This window comes from Zeus faber (genome assembly GCF_960531495.2).
Source record: "Zeus faber genome assembly, chromosome: 2".
NCBI lineage: Eukaryota > Metazoa > Chordata > Actinopteri > Zeiformes > Zeidae > Zeus > Zeus faber.
This window is the reverse complement of record NC_137189.1, coordinates 18,586,487-18,609,234: the sequence shown is the minus strand read 5'-3', so window position 1 is coordinate 18,609,234 and position 22,748 is coordinate 18,586,487. Positions and strand designations below refer to the sequence as shown.

At 40.7% G+C, this 22,748-nt stretch overlaps 1 protein-coding gene across 1 annotated transcript in view; it reads left to right on the top strand.

Annotated features, from left to right (window-relative positions):
- ppp2r5a (protein phosphatase 2, regulatory subunit B', alpha isoform) overlaps positions 1-22,748 on the top strand; it is a 43,736-nt gene that overhangs the window by 20,947 nt on the left and 41 nt on the right. The window contains exons 2-13 of the mRNA XM_080024556.1: positions 2,922-3,118; positions 10,630-10,731; positions 10,849-10,941; positions 16,093-16,223; positions 17,153-17,212; positions 17,871-17,979; positions 19,970-20,023; positions 20,118-20,168; positions 20,275-20,394; positions 20,546-20,673; positions 21,539-21,640; positions 21,959-22,748. The exon at positions 21,959-22,748 is cut by the window's right edge and continues 41 nt beyond it. Of these exons, the coding sequence (XP_079880682.1) occupies positions 2,922-3,118; positions 10,630-10,731; positions 10,849-10,941; positions 16,093-16,223; positions 17,153-17,212; positions 17,871-17,979; positions 19,970-20,023; positions 20,118-20,168; positions 20,275-20,394; positions 20,546-20,673; positions 21,539-21,640; positions 21,959-22,184 (1,373 nt within the window). The 3' untranslated portion in view covers positions 22,185-22,748. The remainder of the gene's footprint in view (positions 1-2,921; positions 3,119-10,629; positions 10,732-10,848; positions 10,942-16,092; positions 16,224-17,152; positions 17,213-17,870; positions 17,980-19,969; positions 20,024-20,117; positions 20,169-20,274; positions 20,395-20,545; positions 20,674-21,538; positions 21,641-21,958) is intronic.

Genomic DNA, 22,748 nt, shown 5'->3' with positions numbered 1-22,748 from the left:
TTTTTTTTGCTGTTAAAAAAAAAAGGTGTGTGTGTGTGTGTGTGTGTATGTGTGTGTGTGTGTGTGTGTAATTATTTTTATTTTTTTATTTTATTAAAAAAATATATATATATTTTTTTTTCTGCTGCCAACCTACCAAAGGAAAACTTGGTCGACTAAGACTCTTCTCGTCAACTAACATTTGATTGACTATTTGGGGGCAGCCCTTGTATTTTTAGAAAAACAATTTGAGAAACTATATACAGTATATATCGATCTCCCTCACAGCAGTAGCAGATTAGTTGACCTGGTTGGTAGGGTTAGGTTGCGTCAGTACTCAGTCAGTCGACTCGGCTGGAATTTATTAGTATTTTTTTTTAAATACGTTTGAATCTCGCTGGGAATTTTTCTATCTCTCTTGGGAGTGCCTGCCTGTGTGCTGTCCCTACACTATGTTCTCTTCACTATGTCCGTTTGCTTACACAACCTGGAAATGTATCACCTACCTATAAGAATCTGCTTTTACTGTATCAGTGCTTTCTTACTGCATGTTTTGTGTTTATTTTATTTGGATGTTGTGAAAATCAATACAAAAACTTAAAATACCCCGGCTATTCTTCTTCTTCTACTAGTCATCAGCCAACAGTTTGCACAATATTTACTTTACAATCTACTGTTTTATAAGAAGTTTAATTAATCGTATGAATAGGACTGGGGATCTGGTTTTATTACTCTAGTCTAGGGCTATCACCATCTTGAGTTGGTGTTTAATTGTCATGCAAATAAAAATGTATTGTCTTATTGCAACATAGCCTCAACCTAACTGATGGAAAAACAATTAATTAGCTTTGTATGTATTGCATAATTTCTAACATTGCTTTAAAATGTTAAATATTCTCTATATTTCAAAAATAATTAGCTCAATAAGTTGCTCATGCCTTTTACCTTACCTTGTACCTTATAGTTGTCGGAAATGAATTACAACATTCATAATTCAAGAGGTTTATTCGTCACATACATATACATACTTTCATACTTATATGCAGTGAAATGTAATAACATAACAATAAACATAACAACATAATCAATGTTGTGTACAACAATGATTATTTTTATGATTTAACCCAATACAGCAATATCCTAGGCCAAAGATACCTAAGTGAACTTTTGTAAAAGTCTTGTGATTTCACTTTCCTATTCAAGTCTTCTACAATTACATAACCTTTATGTTACTGGCTTCCTGAGTGGCTTCAAATCAGTCCTGGTGTGTTTGTTCTCTGAGTTGCATACTGCTGTTATTGTGGAACAGGAACCCAGGACAGTGGCTACAGCTACAGGCAGGCACAATGCCTGGAACAGAACATCGCTTTACAATGTGTAACTGCATTTCTGGACAGCTACCAAACACTGCTTATAGCGTAGCGAGGGTCAGGTTTGGCAACTCTAATAACCCTCAACACTCTCTGCATCTAATCCACGTTAGGCTGCAAATGTAAAACCAGACACTGTTTGGTGGTCTTTGTGTCATAAAGGCAAAATGTCCTGTCTCTAATGATCCTGTCATTAGTAGCCTCTTTTATACCGAGATTCCACCAAAAATGTTGTAAAGAAGACCTGTCAATATTGCGGCTTTGCTTTATTACACCGAACCAAACAAAGACGCCATAATGCTGCTCCCGTATGTGATTTTAGATAGCATGCGGCTTTCCTAATCAGAGGCGTGATCATGGGGCGTGACATGTAACACAACAGCAGCAACCTCTAGTGTGACGTATAACATACGTGTCGAGCAGTGGACATCAATGGTCGGCAGTGATCAATAGCTGATCACCTGGTTTCCACTAGCAATAGAAGCCCTTTTATTACCTGTATTAATTATTCATATTTAATTATATTGTTATACAAGTAATAACTTGGAGCCGCAACTTAATCACTGGACCATCCGTGCCACCACGTCCAAATCCACCATCTGCTTCCTCGCAACAAACAGCCTCCATTCAATTAATAAATAGGAAAAAAAAAAAGTTTTATCAATCCACAGTTTTGGTTTAAGCCATTGGGGTGAGATATTCCTGAGAAAACGGCCCGTTCTGTCACTGCAGTGCAAAACTCCGAGATCCAGCAAGCAGCCGCAGTAGTCAGCTTCTCGCTTAAGTACGTGACAATCTGGCTGTAATTCCGTCACACAGGATGGCAAACAGTTAAAATATTTTCACTTAACTTTAACTTTCCACTACCACGACTGATAACACGGCATCAAAACCTCACACCCCTGTCCCGACATGCGGGCTGTCCCTTTCAAACAAAGGTTGTTTCGTTCCGGCTCTGTGGCTACCTCCGTTGCCAGCTCAGCGCCAGATCAGCAATGCCCCCCATTCCATGTTTGTACTTTTTACACCAAACGGCGAGACAGAATAATGCCACAACATTCCCGCCTTGAGCAGGCTGTGTAAAAGGTGCTAGTGTTACAAGTATCTGCTTAGATTGGTGTATTGGTTCCTTTGACAACACTCTGCTTTGCCTTCATGTTTGTTTGTAACACTGTTGTAATTGTGCTTGCTTACCATACAGAATGAGGCATTTGGCAACAAACATTTATTAAAATAACATAAAATAATAAGTCAAATGCTGCATATATTGTTGTTGGGTTTTTTTTCTGGTATAAATGGGGTACATTGGAATTTGTAATGGTGCCTTTTGCAGTCTCACGCAAATAACTATCAACATGAAACCATAATAATGAACGGTTGTACCAATACTGGGGCTCGGCAGACTTGGAATTAATAAATTATGTTGCTATCGTTTGCCAAAAGCAAATAAACATAAATGTGATCTTCTTCCTTGTCCTATCTGTAAGATCTTATCTTATAGGACTATAGAATTGTTACTCTGTCTAAATCACGAGTGGCTCAATCGATGTTCCTCTCTCTCTGTGGTTCCAGATGCTCCTTCCACTGAGCAGCAGGAGCTCTTCACGCAGAAGCTCCAGCAGTGCTGCATGCTCTTCGACTTCATGGACTCCGTCACCGACTTGAAGAGCAAGGAGATCAAGAGGGCCACGCTCAACGAACTGGTGGACTACGTCTCCACCAATAGGGGCGTGCTGGTCGAGACTGCATACCCGGAAATCACCAACATGGTGAGAACCTGGAAGCAGGTTTTGCAGGCCTTTTTTGTTGTTTCACTCTGCAACTGCATTCATACAACTACACCACTGCGGGACCGCACACTGCTTTGAAATCAAAGACCACAAATTGCATTTCAAAATGGAAACACTTTCAATTTTCAAAGATGTAGGACGAAAGAGACATTTGTAAACCGCCTTCTAGTTCCCACAGCTTAGTCGCCACATTTCTGAAAAGGGAATCCTTCCCACACTGCCAGACAAATCATTTGATTTCACAGCTTCATGCAGACAATATTATGCTGATATATATTCTTAGCTGAAGTCGTCTGACAAAGTTTTTATCATCTAGCTTCTTTAATCCCATTCACACTTTTGGCCAAACCTTTTCCCTCTTTAGATTTAGACCGCTGCATCCTAAGTTAATCATTTTATTTAAAAAAATTCTTTGATGTGTGACACTGTGTTCCTATGAATCACTCGTTAGGGGTGTGTTTTATTCAAATATCTTGTGTTTTGCCTTAGCTATACATTAACATTGCATAGGCCTAAGTAGGGTACCGACGTAAAATAGACTGAATAGATTCACAGATTAATGAATGTCTCTTCCTATGATGTGACATGTCTTCTCTGCAAGAAAGTCTCATCAACATTTTATTTAATGGGGCCTATTCTACTGCACACCAGTGAGCCAAGTACAGCTTTGTCCCCATAGTGCACCATTGCTCTTCCCTTCACCGCATTTTGTGTTTATGACTCATTGGATGCGGTCACTGTCAAAACAAACGTGAGATTTTCCTGTCAGTTTAACTAACTTGGCAGGCCATGCACGTTATGTACTTGCACAGGGGTTTACATGCAAGGACATGCACGACAGAGGAAAAATGTGTTGTCCAAGTTCATTTGCCAAGAGTGTTTTCTCGCTATTCCTTGTCTGGAAACGTGGCTTCAAATTGGCACATCTTGGGATTGTTGTTGAACTTGGCCCTTTATAATACACGCAATCTTTTTTTACCATATACACAATATGTTTCCAGACTTTTAAACTAGTCTAAGTTTAAAGTTCCATTCAAACGTCGGAAATTAACTGCGACCAACCGACCAATGAAAAACTCGGTCAACTAAGACTCGTCTCGTCCACTAACGTTTGGTCGACTGTTTGCGGGCAGCCCTAGTTTTTTGTATTTAACTCCCAGCACACAGGAATGCTTATTACCTTTAGGCCACTATGGTATGGATGTGTTTATGAGTAGGTGCCCAAATAGAGCAGTCCTCCTACAGCCCAGAAATGACTCACATAGCGCAGCGTTAAGAATACAGTGCAGATCCAGTAGTCATCGCTGCCATGATTCACTACGTTGAAGATTACACCACATAGATTATTACGAGCCTATTCTCAGCTCGCTCAAGGAGACCTTAGATTACAGATGGACCACAGGTATAATCTCTGTCCATACCTCCCACGTCGATGCACAGGAACTCATAGTTGCTTACCACTCTGTCATCTTTCTATGTGTTTGACACGCTTTTAACAATTTTGCCAGACTTTATTTAAATGTAGGTGTAAGAATTAACTTTAATTAAAAGCCAAATCAGGCGGGTGAAATGTCTAGGTACTGGCTAGTACACTGATAGGGGATAATACTGCCAGATGGGAAATAATATGATTTTGAGAGAAGGAGAGAGAGAGACACTTCAAGTTCTCCTACAACTGCCCCTATAAAAAAAGGTCTGCTAAAGTCAGAATGGAGTCTCTCATTTAATGTATGGAAGGAGTTGAAGATTGTTGCAGACACAAACACACGCTGTCAAAGTGTTGCATTTGGGAATTATAAAACAGAGCAGTAGGCCTGTTATAGGTACACTGATTATCCTGTCTAGCCTTAAACTACATATTTCGCCCTTCTTATTTGTTTAATTGTTTTTATTTTTTTGTACATTATGTTTTTGTCAAATAGATAGTTGGGACGCCACGCCCAGAGAGGTTCTTCTGTTAATAGGCAAGGTTCTGTCCCCCAGTCAAGGTTGAGAATGAGGTTAGAATGATAACAGCGCCGTTTTCAGAGAGGCAGTCGGGTTAGTAAAAGCTGTCTTGGATGCACTACGCTCGGCATCACATGCTAATGAAGAGGTGGGTGGTTAAAGTACAGTCCATTATGCGGCAGTATTGAGAACTGCTTTGATCATTGAGATTGTTTAGTGTCCAAACAGGTTTCCCTCTCAAAGTAACCATGGGTGTAGTTGTCGCAGTTTTGACCGCTTTATTATCATTGGTGGGGGGGTGGAAAGAAAAGCTTCTTTCAAACGTTCTGATTTGAATTTTTCTTTTATATTTGCCATGGATACGAGTGAAAGGGTGGAGGTAGGGTACTATAAGCAAAGCACGCTTGGGCTATCATTTCCTTTTTCTACATTTCCGCTCCGTCCCTCTGTATCCACGTCTCTCTTTTCTCACCCATGCCCTCTCTTATGCAGACAGCCGCTGATGAATCACAACATGATTCCAGCTCCCCGCAGATGCCGTGGTTTCAGGCACTGTGTGTTGGTTGCTACTGGTGTTACCCGTGAACTAACTCCACTCAGTGATTGGGCAGTGATTCCTATCATCAGTAAGCCTATACTGGTCAGCCTGGTTAAATACAAATTACAATGCTAGTTACTTAGGAGAGGCCCTCTAGAATCTCACTACATTGCCACCAACCCTTTTTTTTTTTCTCTCTCCCCCACCATCATATATCTCTCAGCTACTCCAATCCTCCCACGGTGTTTCTCCCCTGTTCTCCATCCTTCGTCTGTGCTACTTTCCAATCTTGCCGGCTTGTCTGGGGAGGATATAACAGGCATGCATAATATCCGTGCTGTGAATTATATAACCCTTGTACAGACGGCACACATCGGTGAGAGTACGCCACCAAACGTATAGCTTCACACACATTAGAAACTGTCCTGCAGCTTCGTTTGTGGAAGTTAAATTATTTTCTACAAAGAGTGGTTTGTTGAGATGCCGCTAGATGAAAGGGTTGAATATTATTATGAAACAATGGAATAATCAACAGTCACGCTAGGCTTTAATTTAAATTGAGACAAACCATCGGAAGTTTGAGCAATTGATAGTTTTTCGAGTGCGACGGCATTTGGCCTTTTGCCATTCCAGGAGCAAGATGGGCATCACACTGAGGCATAAAATCCCGCCTGTCAACCCACCCCCTGGGATATAGGTCATATGTCTCTGACCAATGGGAGGCCTTCTATAACGACAAGCTAGTCAATATGCCACTGAGAGCTCACAGGGGTAGCGCTTCTATTTATTCACCTGCCTCAACAATTTGTTTCCCCATCACCCCCTGCATGCCCTGCAAAAGCTATCAAGAAGCAATTACTGTAATGTAGCAGGTGGGCCACCCTTATCTGAAAGATTATGTCTCTGCGGAGTGACATTTCACGAGTTGTTGGGGAGGCAGAGCAGTTGGGACTTCTTAGACCTACATGATGGCGATATTATGTGCTATGGTTGCTTAATTTATCTGGGTCCATTTCTTCTCACCAGATAAATGATTTTGACAGACTGGGGCCTGTATTTGTCAAGCTTCTCAGAATTACTCTCAGGAATTGCTCTAAAAGTTTTCTTATAACCAAAAACAGTCACTGCTTACGCTACAAAATGGGCAGTTTTTAAGTTTTCCACATACATTCTGAACAAGAAGTAGAACCATTATTTTATGTCTGAATCACCACTTTGCTTTTGTTTTGTGGACAGTAATGTCAAAACAAGTCAAAAGTTAAAGTTTGATGCATGGTAAAATAAAAATAGGCTCTACAATCTATTTCTTAAATACAATTCATGGGTGTGACACATGCAACTAGGTCTGTGACGATTACTGCAATACCGCAGTCACATGACATCACCACAGGGTTGAGCTCATTACCGGCATCACCCCAAATGATAGTGTGTGTGTGTGTGTGTGTGTGTGTGTGTGTGTGTGTGTCTTTTATGCTGGTGAAAGTTACAGGAGTGCATATGGTGTGTGATATGAAATATAAAGCCAATAATCATTGTTTAATTATTGTCATTGACTGTCTTCCATCCTATGTTCAAGGGCTTCTGGAGAAACAAAACTTTTCAGTTGCTCCGCTCGTCACTGGGAGGGACAGTCCATTAAACATATGGGGCATTTATTTTCTGTTTGTCTGAATAATATTAATTATTTTTGTAGGGCTGTACCCGACTCAGAATTTTGTCAGTCAAATCGAATTTGGCTGTTCAGTGTGAATATTCAATGATTCGGGGGGGGGGGGGGGGGGGGGGGGCGTGAGGTCCTCTGTGTCCTGTCCCCCCTTGTGTCCTGTCCCTGTGTCTGTCCGCCCTAAATACATTTTTTTGAGGAACGGCTCTCTATGTTCGGGGCGCACAGAGAGCCATATTCACATATAAAAATATATGTATGAGATGACTATAATTAGAAATAAGGGGATTATTTATAATTATTATTTCTAGGTCCAATAAAAAAACACCATAATTATTTTTTTTGGGGGGGGACGGTGCCCTAATATTTTAATCTTGTCTGATAACGGTTAATGAATGTTAAACGAGGGTCCCTATCTAGCTGTTGTGTGCACCCTCGGGTAAAAATATCATTACTCTATACGTTGAACGAATACTGACATCCAAATGGAGTACTCGAGTACTCACGCCCATCTCAACGTCGTCAACAAGTCGGAATATTGCCATTATCATGTTATGAACTTTTTATCATTCATATCGGCTTTCGGGTCGGCTGTCTGTCAGAAAAAAAATTCTAAATTAGAATCCCTAGTCAAAGTGTTATCTATCCTGTAGTCAAATCCCATTGATAACGCAGATTTTAAATGTCTTGTGAAGAGTAGATGAAAATACGATGTAAACTTAAAGGAGCAGTGTGTAGAATTTAGTGGCATCTAGCAATGAGGTTGCAGATTGGAACAAACTGTATACCCCACACACACAGACACACCTCCCCTCACCCCTCCCTTTCCAATGATGTAAGAGAAGCTGTGGTGGCCTTCAAGTGCCGGAAGGCATTTCCCAAAAATGTCATTGTCTAAGACCACATTGAGTTGTGGCTATAATGTCAAGTTATGAGGTGACCGATATGGGTTTTTCAATGGCCAATGCCGATATTTAGAGCCCGGGCGGCTGATATAAAATGCCAATATCATGGTTTGTTTTTTTTGTTTGTTTGTATATTTTGCATCTGATGAAATAGAACAATTTAATAATAACGAATGACACACAAAATTGCTGAACTTAAATTAAGATTTATTTAACACTAATTTTATTGTCTGCATTGTCTCTGTAGTGCACTTATTTTAAAATGAAAAATGTATCAACTAAATAAATGTCCACAGGTAATCAAAAAACAAAATTTTGTAAAAAATAAAATAAATAAAAACTTATAATAAAAATAATTAACTGCTTCATATTAAAAGCTGGAATGCAGGATTAATTATTTACAATTAAAGTATTTGCACAAAAACTATTTCAATTTAAGGAGAGCTAAATAAATAAACAAATAGCCTAAATAATGACCATAATTCATAACAGTTATACAGTCACATTTTTGCCACTTTCTCACCTCAACTGATTGTGAATATATAGTTTCTGAAATTGATTGTGAATAAAGAGTTTCTTATGACCATGCAACCCACGACTTAGGCATTGCAACCACAATAATATAACAAGAAAAAGAACAACTAGGACAAAAAAACCTGGGTTCTATTTAGTTTTTACTAATGCAAATACTGTGTATTAGAAGACAACATACACGTAATATTAACTTGTGTATTAACATGAAGGCCACCTGCCGAACCATTTCATAGCCAGGAAAAACGACACTGTAAGGATATTAAGTCTTAAAGAGGGGTATCCTCTCTTGCATATTTGTCTAAATAGAAATGTCTGTTTGTGTTCGTACATTGTTGGCGTGTTTCTTTCTTCTTCCGAGTGGCGGTGAAGACCCCACTATCCAAATTTATAAAGTTCTCGCTCTGTTTCCTGCCAAGGAGATATGGCAGGAGTCTAAGTCACCTGTTGATCTCTTTGGAAACCAATGGGTGATGTGACGTGCAGAGTCGATTTCTTTCTTTTAGACTGGTTTTCAGCCCACGTCATACCAACCTTTGTCACAGTGATATTTTGTTGGGGAGATACCTAGCATGCTCAGCATTCTAGCATGCATTTTAGCACAGGTACCGCCTACTTTGCAAAGAGATGTAAGGGAATCTCACACAGGCCATTCCTGGTGTGACTGGGTCCTTATTCGGGAAGGTTATTCGATGACAACCACAGCTATTTATGTGTGAACAATGCAGCATGAATGAGACATGTATAATATCAAAGTGCATTGTTTTGAGTACTTGATATAAAAAAAATTTAGGACTAAACATAAAAAATCTATAACTATATTCATTTGATCTAAAAATATGACATTGCCCAGCCAAAAAAGCGCATAAAAATGTATGCATAAATGCTATCTTACGCTCCACTCCATACCGGTTACTCTCCATCGCCCCCTGGCTTATAAGAGACTGTGATGATGCTGGCAGTGACCCAGAATTTTAATAGATGCCAGTAGCTGAACCTGTTATTGTTAGATCTAGCTCATCTCTCTATCTTTCTGTAATGTTAATGTTCAATCCTTGCGAGGAAACTTGAAACATACGCTGTAACAATCTTGAAGAAAGCTTTATCTTTCCTCTGTGAACTTGTAGGCTGAATGTTGTGATTATGTATAATGCTTGTGGACACCCACTTGATTTGTTTATTTGTTTGTTTATTTGTTACAATGGTACAAATAGAAAAATGGGTGTTTGTTTCCAGATTCCATAACTATAAATAGCCACGTAGGAGGAAAATACTGGCAGAAGACAAATCAATTGTGTTATGTCTAATGCTCTTTATTCAGCTTCTTCTCGACATGGCATCACTTTTCCCCTCGCCAAACTACCTTTTTAGCTTTCTTACAATCTGTGACATGAAAGAGAAGTGCTTTCTTTCCATTACATTACAAATTGTGTGTGGCGGGGAACTGTTTGACTGATACGCTGTTATGCTGTTTAGCCTTTAAATTAAGTTGGCCTTAACCCATTTGGCAATGTCAGCTATATCTCAAAAATGAATAGGTTTCAAAAACAGCTGTGATCTTTTGGTTTAAACCCAATCAGCTTTTTACATATCTCATAATCTCCTAATTTCTTGGTGTGGTTTACCTAACGGAGCCTTGTATGCTGACCTATAAGCAATTCATGAGTTGAAGGAGAAATACAGCATGCTCATTCATATTATATATGTGATATCATGTTTTAAGAATTTATTGTTAAAAAAATATATCTGTTGCATGATTCCATGTTGAAAAACTTCTCCTTTATCTCCACTATACCCTTTAAAGGCCTACGAGGTTGATCTGCTATTAACTATATGCATATAACAAGGGTTTTGTAACACATGTTATTTATTTTCATTGGTAACACTTTTCCTGCTCTCCTCCCAGATATGTACAAACATATTCCGGACTCTTCCACCAAGTGAAAACCCGGATTTTGACCCGGAGGAAGACGAACCCACTCTGGAGGCCTCATGGCCTCACATACAGGTAATGAATGATCTGCCACTTTACACGTGACTGAGCATAGCCTCATTTTTACAATGATGTGTGTTTTTACCTTTTTAATACCTAATTGTTCACATACATTTTGTTTTGTATTCCCAGTTGGTTTATGAATTTCTTCTGCGTTTTTTGGAGAACCCCGACTTTCAACCTAGCATCGCCAAGCGCTACATTGATCAGAGGTTTGTTCTTCAGGTGAGTGTCTATATAAAAGTAAGTAGATAAGTCACAGTCCACTGCGGTCAGTCCTGGGAGGTCATTGGCAACGTGCTTTATCCAGAAGTGGTCATGTCTCCGTGAAGATGACTTTCAGTTTATACTTTGCTGGAGAGCAAATGGGATCTTCTGTCTTTCACACTTTTTTATTTTGCAATTTATCCAGCATGGGTCCCTCTGGACCAACCTAAGTTTTGGTAAAGTGTGCATACACACAATCTTACCACAGATTTGTGTTGCAATTTGCTATTTTAAGTTGACTCTTTTATGGAAGAACCACATTTTACTTGTCAAAGCAGATCCAAGAATAATTTACAAAAATGATTATATACTAGTTAGGGATGTCCCCTTAACATTTAGTTAATTTGCTGTTTCTAATTGGTTTAAGCTGGTGTCCCTTGCCATCCCTGTACTAATTTGTGCTCATCACAGACAACAAATGCAAGTAAGACCAACCAACCATATATCATTAAGTTAAAATTATTCATTTTTTTGAATATTAAAATGAAATAATAAAGAACAATAAAGGTTTTATAGGTGTTAACATATATTCATATATATTATATTAATATATATTAATATTAACATATTAACAATAATTAACATTGGAGAGTGCCTTTGATGCTTTCCTTTTAGCTAGGCTTAAGTAGCTCTGGTTTAAAAAAAATAATAATAATAAATAAAAATGGCTACATAATGAATAATAATTTAATGTCTATTCGAAGCATTTCCAAATTGCTGATATTTCTGTTGCTTCTCTTATAAAGAACCATCAATGTGCATGCACCCTCCTATATGCTTTATGAGAGTTGGTGTAACAAGGCAAACGGGGAAAAATAAATGGAACAGAATTTATGCAGGTGTGTTTTAGGACATACCAATATATTGAAATATCTTATCAATATCACTGCAGATTATTGAGTAAATATCCCATTGTACATGTTTTTATTTTTTTCTCCTTCCCTCTTTAAACCCGATAATCCGTCACAAAACAGAATGGCAGCTATTGACTAATTCCGGAATGTTATGAACTCTCCAGCTACAGTGGGGCAAAAAAAGTATTTAGTCAGCCACCTATTGTGCAAGTTCTCCCACTTAAAAAGATGAGAGAGGCCTGTAATTTTCATCATAGGTACACTTCGACTATGAGAGACAGAATGGGGGGAAAGAATCCAGGAAATCACATTGAAGGATTCTTAATGAATTAATTGGTAAATTCCTCTGTAAAATAAGTATTTGGTCACCTACAAACAAGCAAGATTTCTGGCTTTCACAGACGTGTAACTTTTTCTTTAAGAGGCTCCTCTGTCCTCCACTCCTTACCTGTATTAATGGCACCTGTTTGAACTCGTTATCAGTATAAAAGACACCTGTCCACAACCTCAAACAGTCACACTTCAAACTCCACTATGGCCAAGACCAAAGAGCTGTCAAAGGACACCAGAAACAAAATTGTAGACCTGCACCAGGCTGGGAAGACTGAATCTGCAATAGGTAAGCAGCTTGTTGTGAAGAAATCAACTGTGGCAGCAATTATTAGAAAATGGAAGACATACAAGACCACTGATAATCTCCCTCGATCTGGGGCTCCACGCAAGATCTCACCCCGTGGGGTCAAAATGATCACAAGAACGGTGAGCAAACATCCCAGAACCACACGGGGGGACCTAGTGAATGACCTGCAGAGAGCTAGGACCCAAGTAACAAAGGCTACCATCAGTAACACACTACGCCGCCAGGGACTCAAATCCTGCAGTGCCAGACGTGTCCCCCTGCTTAAGCCAGTACATGTCCAGGCCCGTCTGAAGTTTGCTAGAGAGCATTTGGATGATCCAGAAGAGGATTGGGAGAATGTCATATGGTCAGATGAAACCAAAATAGAACTTTTTGGTAAAAACTCAACTTGTCGTGTTTGGAGGAGAAAGAAAGTTGAGTGGCATCCAAAGAACACCATACATACTGTGAAGCATGGGGGTGGAAACATCATGCTTTGGGGCTGTTTTTCTGCAAAGGGACCACGACGACTGATCCGTGTAAAGGAAAGAATGAATGGGGCCATGTATCATGAGATTTTGAGTGAAAACCTCCTTCCATCAGCAAGGGCATTGAAGATGAAACATGGCTGGGTCTTTCAGCATGACAATGATCCCAAACACACCGCCCGGGCAACGAAGGAGTGGCTTCGTAAGAAGCATTTCAAGGTCCTGGAGTGGCCTAGCCAGTCTCCAGATCTCAACCCCATAGAAAATCTTTGGAGGGAGTTGAAAGTCCCTGTTGCCCAGCGACAGCCCCAAAACATCACTGCTCTAGAGGAGATCTGCATGGAGGAATGGGGCAAAATACCAGCAACAGTATGTGAAAACCTTGTGAAGACTTACAGAAAACGTTTCACCTCTGTCATTGCAAACAAAGGGTATATAACAAAGTATTGAGATGAACTTTTGTTATTGACCAAATACTTATTTTCCACCATAATTTGCAAATAAATTCTTTAAAAATCAGAAAATGTGATTTTCCGGATTTTTTTTTCTCATTTTGTCTCTCATAGTCGAAGTGTACCTATGATGAAAATAACAGGCCTCTCTCATCTTATTAAGTGGGAGAACTTGCACAATTGGTGGCTGACTAAATACTTTTTTGCCCCACTGTAGCTGTGTTTGCATAATTTCCAGTCATTACTTTAGCTAAAGCATTATAACGTGATCAACCGCCGCTGGTGATTGTCGGGCGTTCCCACACAAGGCCAGTTGTTGAATTCGCAGGGATGTGTTGGGCACTGGCTCCAGTCCATGTCGGCGATGCTGCCAGTCTAGTTGGGTTTCTTATCTCTCGTGTGACCTGCCGCCCACCGGAGCATCTAACGTGGGGGACCACAGGGCTCGGAATGTTGGGCCCGGCCACATCCGAGGTGCCGGCGCTGGCTTTCCATGATGCAAGTGTGTCGTGGGGGAGCCTTAAATAGCTCCCTGCTGTTTATTCTTCTCGATGGGAGCAGGGGACTGCGGTTCAGAGCCAGGAAAATGGCGGTCTGCCAGACTTTGAGAGCCGGGAGGGGGAAGGCATGTGCTTCAATCACCAAATGATCCACAGCGTCATTAGGATTTTGTCCCTGTAAATATGCCTCTGAAATGTCAGATCAAAGGGCGGCCGCAGGTTAGGGCTCAGTATGTAGATGGCGTAATTCATGTGTTTGGCTCTTTTATGTGGCACTATCAATGCTTGCATATGATGTTAAACACTCAGACAAGCAGATTGTTTTTAAAGCTGTTGAGCAGGGTGGATTGCAGATGTGTTATTACCTCAATGTCTTCACTCAAAACACTGCACTACCGCGTTGTTTTCTTTTCAAATGGATATCTCTCTCTTGCATGGACACTAAACGGTCCACATGGTGAGGTGACATTTTCCAGCCAGTCTCAGTGGGAGGTTTTAAAAATAGAAAACCAAGCCTGAGAATCAATAAGACCAAAAAGCATTCCGGCTTTGCTGATGTTTAGCTTACGGCTTTGTGTGCCTTAAAGATACAAAATGTGTGGAGTAAATTCACATATCTATTAATAGCACCGAGCTTGCTTTTTTTTATGATGTTCTCAAGCCTGAAGCATTGATTCTATGAGGTTTTCATTTTTCATAAAAGTTTTGTCGTAAAACGTTATATGCTGCAGTTCGGAAGTATTATCGTTCTCCTGATTTGCTCCACCAATTTTTCACAAACTGGTTTTGTGAGCCAAAAAGGCCTTATTCAGAAACTCTCTTTATTCACTTGTCTCCTAAATTTCCCTCCAGGGAAATAAGGTATATTATTATTGTCGTAATTTCATTCGTTTCAGGAGCGGACCACTTTGTGGCATCATCATCCAAAGTTATACAAATCCAAGCTTTGTCTCTCGGAAGTCATTCCTCTCCAGCCACTTGTGACTACAACTTCTAGACAGACACCTTGAGCCTGGGCTGTGTTTGAAGCAAGCTCAGAAAAGTGTAACTTGTTCTGCGTTTTACAAAACCCCGGAAACTATAATCAGTCAAACGAGACATTTTCGCACTGCAGAAAGTTCTAAGAACCATTGGAGAAACCAACCTTTTCTTTTGCGTCCGCACTGCATCATCCAGGGATGATCGTAATTCTTAACACTGTTCTTCAGGGATATTTAAACTGAACGCCCGAAGAACAATAATGCAGTGACGTAAGTGCACGTTGATCGGTCCAGATATAAGTCCAGGTTTGTAACTTTTGTAATTTTTTTTTTTTTTTTTCTTCTTCCATTTCACCGAACCCGCAAAACTGTAATAGGTACCTAAAACGAATAAACTGGACCCTGTGTATTGCTGCCTGCAGCTATATTCTTATGTTGGTATTGTGAATCGAGGAAGTTGAATGGATGAACTTTGTGGCTTTCTTCTGGTCCTATCTTATTATTGGAAAGTTAGCGTGATGTGGGCTCGCAGTTTATGGAAATCAGGATTTAAGCGTTACAACTGGGGCTTGACTGTAGCTTTAAGGTAAGAGAAAATATAATGTATTTACACATTGCCTGTTTGAATTCCTAGGTTGGCTGGAAAAAATCTGGGCTACAATATGTGAAACATAATAATACAATAAATAACGCTCACCTCACACTCGAACTGTGCCAACCCCATTGCGGGGACGGAGCTAAAACATGAAAGGATTTCTACTTTGTGGGGAAAAAGAAGAATTTCCCACCACTGGAAAATTTAAAATGTGAATAAGGCTAGGAATGATAAAAAACATTTTTTTTAAAAGGCTAAAAAGTACCCAAATAGAATGGCTGTTATTGTTGTGTTGATGGGGAAAGATGGCTATGGGGGGAATTAGCCCCATTAGTTTAGCGCTAGCGTAGTGATTACCCTGAACACGATCAGTGTAATGACTCGCCACACAGAGGAAAACAGGCCTTAAATTGATATAATTTACAGAACCTTTGGGCTTAAATACGTCTGGTATTTAAGAGGTTGGTATCTGCAAAAGCGCTATTTTGGAAACGAATGCACTCGTTTTGTTTTCCAAATGAATCAGTTTCTCCTTATCCCTCTTTGTCAAATTTAAAGCTCCTTTTTAAATAAAAAATAAGTCACCCACAATGCGTGCATTGTGCTCGCCTGTCCTCGCAGCTCCTGGAGCTGTTCGACAGTGAGGACCCGCGGGAGAGGGACTTCCTCAAGACCATCCTGCATCGAATATATGGAAAGTTCCTGGGGCTGCGCGCCTTCATCAGGAAGCAGATCAACAACATCTTCTTGAGGTGAGATACCAACGTTCGTCGAAAAGGGAGTATTCGAGGTCCGTCAAGCCCCTTTAAATTTGATTTGTTTTCAGTTCCAGTATTCCGTTCTAATTTTGCTTCATATTAGGGCCATATATCCACAGCACCCAAAGCACGCCGAGTCTCAGCCATAGAGGCAGACATCTTGTATTGCCACGGTGCCAGAGCGGTTGCTGTGAGACAGTGGCTCTTTAGGTGTTTCAAAGAAAGGCCACTTGATGTCGTTTCCAACCAGCATCAAAGACAACGGTTGTGCCCACTCTGGCCATCTGTTGCCGGGGTTAAAAATAGTGGCACAGTTGTCAGGCACTGCACTGGCACGGGTGCCCTGCTATTTGATAACAGATTACCCACGGAAGGGAGGCATGGCTTTGTTTCATCGGGGAGGTCATGTGAAGAAGCCGGCTCCTCACACATGTTCATTATGGTACAGTTTGAAAGTAGAATGCTACCGGGCTTGATAATGTTCGGTTCCCGTGGCCGAGGAACGTCTTGAGATTGGCTTGGATGTATTATGCTTATCTGTCCCCCAAAACAAAAGATTTGTGTCAGTCTTTGTAGTTACTGCATCGTTTTATTCCCAGTAAAACCAAAGAGCAGCCATCTTGCTCTTCACTCTGTTGAGTAGTGCTTGTGTTCAGAAAATGCAAACCCTTAAACGGTTTAGCCATACCATACTAATGTATAACGATACATTTTTGTTTTCCATTTATCGTCCACAGCGCTATATAATGATAGGATTGTTTATAATAAAGATATGAGACATTCTACTATTCATAGAATGTAGTATAGTAATAAAACATTTAATAAGTTTCATTTAATCAAGCTGTAACAGTCTGTCATGGAGAGACCTCAGTTCATCACTCAAACTACTTTGGAGTCATTCTCACTTTGTGTTGTTGTTGAAGGTTCATCTACGAGACGGATCACTTTAACGGTGTTGCTGAGCTCCTGGAGATCCTAGGAAGGTGAGTCTGGACATGCGGTCATGTGACACGCGGCCAATCACAGCGTGACCCATATCTGGCCATGAGGAACAATCGGCTTCCCTGATATCCAAATCTTGAACCAGATTGTTGCAACATCTTGAAATTAAGGAGCTTTAGAAACCCATCTATTGACCAGTAAATAATTACCGTACAAAGTACTAGCACAGCAAATCGAACAGTCCATGTCGATTTTTCAAATGTTGGTCCAATAATTTATATTAATAAACTAACTACAGTTTCAAAGCCCTTTTATTTGCAATAGATAATGAACCAAGATGCAATTTATTATTATTTTTTTTTTTAATGAGTTTTCTTGATATGTGACTGATTTGAATCACTACGAGGTGACAGAAGCAGCTTTTCCGACAGTTTGAGAAGAACTTGGTTAGACTCCTTTCAGTTCACCTCACTTGAGGATTTCAGCGTTGTGCCGGGTCCCATCACAGCGACACCTTCCCCCCACTCAGCGAAAAGGCCCCTCAGGCCTCCTCGCCACGCCTTCCCTTCACTCTTTATCCCTTCTGCAACTAATTACTCCCAGTATTCCCCCGTTGATTTGCTGTCCCCTCCCAGCACGGGGGTTCATGCTGCACTTCAGCCCAAACTGTGATTAACTGCTGTAACTGTTGGTTTGCAGTATTATCAACGGATTCGCTTTGCCCCTGAAAGCGGAGCACAAACAGTTCCTGATGAAGGTGCTGATCCCGATGCACACCGCAAAAGGACTGGCTCTGTTCCACGCACAGGTACAAGGAAAAGCTCATCCCATCCTGTTCATCCAATGAATCTATATGCCCATTGGTGTTCAACGTTTGATATGTATAAACCTACTTTATTCTTTGCCAGTAATAATAAAAGATCATTTGTAATCACCAGATAGAGCTTATGTCTTGTAGCTAATCGATTTGCAGCTATTTGAATAAGCGGTGCTGTATAAGAACTGTTAGTTTATAGCACCATCTAGTGGCTGTAAACACAAACATTTTTGTATAGATGGATAGATATTTTATTCATCCCTGAAGAAAAATTGCAACATTCCAGCAGCTCACATAAAAAATATAGGCAGTAATACGAACAAACAATAGAAAAAATATATAGAAATATATAAAAATGAGGATCTAGGGAAAAAGTGGGATATACAATGAACCTCACATTTAACTATACGCAAAAAATGGGGTGGGATAATAGAAAATTAACCTGAAAATTTTAATGATGCCATATAAACCTGAAAATGATTGATAGCCCCTACATAGCAATCATACTTAATGAACTTTATTAACAAATCAACACTTTCGGTTGATGTATTAATGTTGTATTTATGTATTTGTTTTTAAATAGTTTATGCAAGTATATGTATGTAGTCTTATATATGTATATACTTATTATGGTACGATACACTGATCAGCCACAACATTATAACCACTGACAGGTGAAGTGAATTACATTGCTCATCTTGTTCCAATGGTACCTGTCAAGGGGGCAGGATACATTAGTCAGCAAGTGAACAGTCAGTTCTTGAAGTTTGACAAGGGCCAAATTGTGATGGCTAGACGACTGGGTCAGAGCATCTCCACAACAGCAGGTCTTGTGGGGTGTTACTGGTATGCAGTGGTTAGTACCTACCAAAAGTGGCCCAAGGAAGGACAACCAGTGCACCGGCGACAGGGTCATGGGCGCCCAAGGCTCATTGACGCGCGTGAGGAGGGAAGTCTAACCCGTCTGGTCTGATCCCACAGAAGAGCTACTGTAGAACAAATTTCTGGAAGAGTTAATGCTGCTATGATAGGAAGGTGTCAGAACACACAGGGCATCGCAGCTTGCTGTGTATGGGGCTGCGTAGCCGCAGACCGGCCAGAGTGCCCATGCTGACCCCTGTACTCCACCAAACGCGCCTACAATGGGCACGTGAGTGTCAGAACTGGACCATGGAGCAATGAAAGAAGGTGGCCTAGTCTGATGAATCACATTTTCTTTTACATCATGTGGATGGTCGGATGCATATGTGTCATTTACCTGGGGAAGAGATGGCACCAGGATGCACTATGGTACCACCTACCTATTGCAGACCAAGTACACTCCTTCATGGCAATGGTATTCCTTGATGGCAGTGGTGTCTTTCAGAAGGACAATGCGTCCCACCACACTGTCATGTTCCTCAAACTATTCCTGAACAATTTTTGCAAAGCGTTCAAGGTGTTGACTTGGCCTCCAAATTCCCCAGATCTCAATACAATTGAGCATCTGTGGGATGTGCTGGAACAACAAGCCCAATCCATGGAGGCCCCACCTTGCAAATTACAGGACTGAAAGGATCTGCTGCTCACGTCTTGGTGCCAGATACCACAGGACACCTTCAGAGCTCTTGTGGAGTCCATGCCTTAATGGGTTAGAGCTGTTTTGGCAACACGAGCGGAGCCCGACACAATATTAGTGGTGGTTTTAATGTTGTGATGCTCATTGTATATGTGTGTGGCATATTTTTAATATTTTTTTATTTTATTGTTTTCCATGTTTTAATGTAGAATTTCATGTTAACAGAATTGTTATAGATTTATTATTTGAATTAATTAAACATTAGCAATTGACTAATCGATGAATGGGATTTTGAGAAAATGTAATGATTGCAACTAATCGGCACACAAATATCATGCCATCAATTATTTTAATCATTTTACAGCCCTAGTATTTTTACATTTAACCTGTTTGCATGAAGTAAAAAGGTTTGTTGGTTTTCAGTTGGCCTACTGTGTCGTCCAGTTCTTGGAAAAGGATCCCACCCTCACCGAACCGGTATGTTATATTTGTATCATTCAGCGTGTGATGTTGACTTGCAGCAGGGGCGTCTGGACTTACTCTAAACCATTACACACTCTTCTATCCACAGGTCATCCGTGGGCTGTTGAAGTTTTGGCCTAAAACCTGCAGCCAGAAAGAGGTAAACGCAGCCAGCGATGGCACCACACACTGTATGAAGCCATTTTTTTTTAGCATCGGTGTGGATCTTGAACTGCCTCTGCCGTCTGTCTCTCGCTTCCAACCAGGTGATGTATCTGGGTGAAATCGAGGAGATTCTGGATGTCATTGAGCCCACGCAATTCAAGAAGATTGAGGAGCCATTGTTCAAGCAGATCTCTCGATGTGTTGTCAATCCCCACTTTCAGGTAATCAGTACACAATGACTGTATTATTCAAGGGTTTAACAAAACCTTTGTACAGAATCATGCAGTAGTGTGTGTACTGTATATATGTGTGTGTGTGTGTGTGTGTCTGTGTGTGTGTGTGGACTCTTTTTCTCCTGTGCCGTCCTTCCAGGTTGCCGAGCGTGCACTGTACTTCTGGAATAACGAGTACATTCTCAGCCTCATAGAGGAGAACATCGACAAAATTCTTCCTATTATGTTTGGCAGCCTGTACAGAATCTCCAAAGAGCACTGGAATCCGTACGTCTTCACTTCTTCCTAATTTCCTGTTTTGGGGATTAATTATTGTGATGAAATAAAACATGTGGTAGATCGAGTGAAAATAATTAAAGGGCAGGATTTTCAAAGTCAACCATTTTAATTTTATTGTAATTGAAAAAACTCCCGCATTTAGAAGTTGTACTATTCAACCTTTCAGGAAAATACTGAAAACAAATAAGATATGATTAAAATAAACATATGTTCATGTAATATGCAAATAAATTGCATTGAGGACAATATTTACCAAAGCTTGAGAAATGAAACGTAAACACTAAGAAAGATATTGTTGAAAGAGGACCTCTTGTGTTTCTTTTTACATAGGTTAATATAGCTCTGTGTGGGCCCCAAAACATGTTTTTTTTTGCTGGAAATACCAGTGAGATGATGCATCCTAACATACCTCCAGACCATAGTGTTCCAAACAGGCTGTTTTCTGTGTGTGTGGCTTTAATTGTAAATGAGCAGCCAAGCCCCTAGTTCTGAGCCAATGGCGTTTGAGCATGGCTTCCAGGTTTCGTTGTATTTACTATGTACCTTTCGCTGATTTCACCTTATCAGTCCACCAAAGTCTTCTTTCGGAACAAATTTGAGGCGAGAAATAAGAAATACATTTGCTGAATCTTCACTCATATTACATCTGCAAGGCAAACTCATTTAAAAGTTTGTACCTACTTTCACCACTGTGTCCGGAGCAGCGCAGAGCTTGGAGCATCGGCGGGATACTGACTTATCCTGCCATGTTTTATTTACAAAGTCAACCCTGAAGAATCAAACAACACAGGATAACTGCTTGACTGCTTGTGCCTTCATGTCTGTATGATCTCTTTTGTGTGTGGTGGCGCAGGACAATTGTAGCCCTGGTGTACAACGTCCTCAAGACCTTGATGGAGATGAACAGCACGCTGTTCGACGAGCTGACGGCCTCCTACAAAGCCGACCGGCAGCGGTGAGTCACACTAAAAAGCATTTGATTTTGGTGTGTATGGGTCTAAGCCACCGTTCCCATTCATGACGCATCAACAATCAGTCCGTCGGCACTCAAGGTTTTTCTTTAACTCGCCGGTCGCGGGCCATCAGGAAACACTCAAGGACCTACTTTTTTCGAGGCGTGGAACTTTTTAAATTCAACTTCTTCAGCTGTATCATGAGAATTGGAGCATAACACACGATGTGCAACAACCCGCCTTCCATCACACACATCTGCATTTACCTATAACTGATGGTGTATCAGCAGTAACAACCACCGGTCGCGTGTTACTCGCAGGGAGAAGAGAAAAGAGCAGGAGAGGGAGGAGCTGTGGAAGAAGTTGGACGAGCTGCAGCTCGGCGGCGCCACCTCCTCGGTGCAGAACAACAGCCACGGCTTCCCCAACAACAACAACAACAACAACAACAACAACAGCAGCAGTAACCACGACGACAACCTCCACAGCACACCCGAGGAGAGTGCTGCAGTGGACGTCAGCGAAGTGGAGGGTGTCCCCAAATGACACAGGGCTTATCACGGCATTCCCCAGGCGGGTCCGGAGACAAAACAATATGTCGAACCTCATCAGTATATTTAATCAATTTCAGCACCACTTATAAATGCCAGCAACTCTCCGGCAAAAAACATATATTTCAACTTAAGGCTATTTTTGGATGTTACAGTGTGTCTGCGGTATATTGTTTTTTTGTTTTGTTTTTTTTTTGTCTGATAAAAACAAATGTATCCTTTCACGTGTAGTTTCTTAACTGAGAAATTATGATTTTTCTGATGTTTCATTGTATGGTATACGGGAGGGGACAAAATGAATGACTTGAATTTAACGTCTTTGCTGTTTAAAACAGAGCCGAATTGCTGTTTTGTTTTTGTTGTTTTGTTTTTTTTAGATTGTGTAATCCCCCCCCCCACCCCCACCCCGTGTATTTTTCCTCACCGCTGCCAACACAAAACTTTAGAAAGGTGGGAACGAAACAGGAGAGGGTAGGTAGGATGGACGGGACCACTGTGTGTGTGTGTGTGTGTGTGTGTGTGTGTGTGTGTGTGTGTGTGTGTGTGTGTGTGTGTGTGT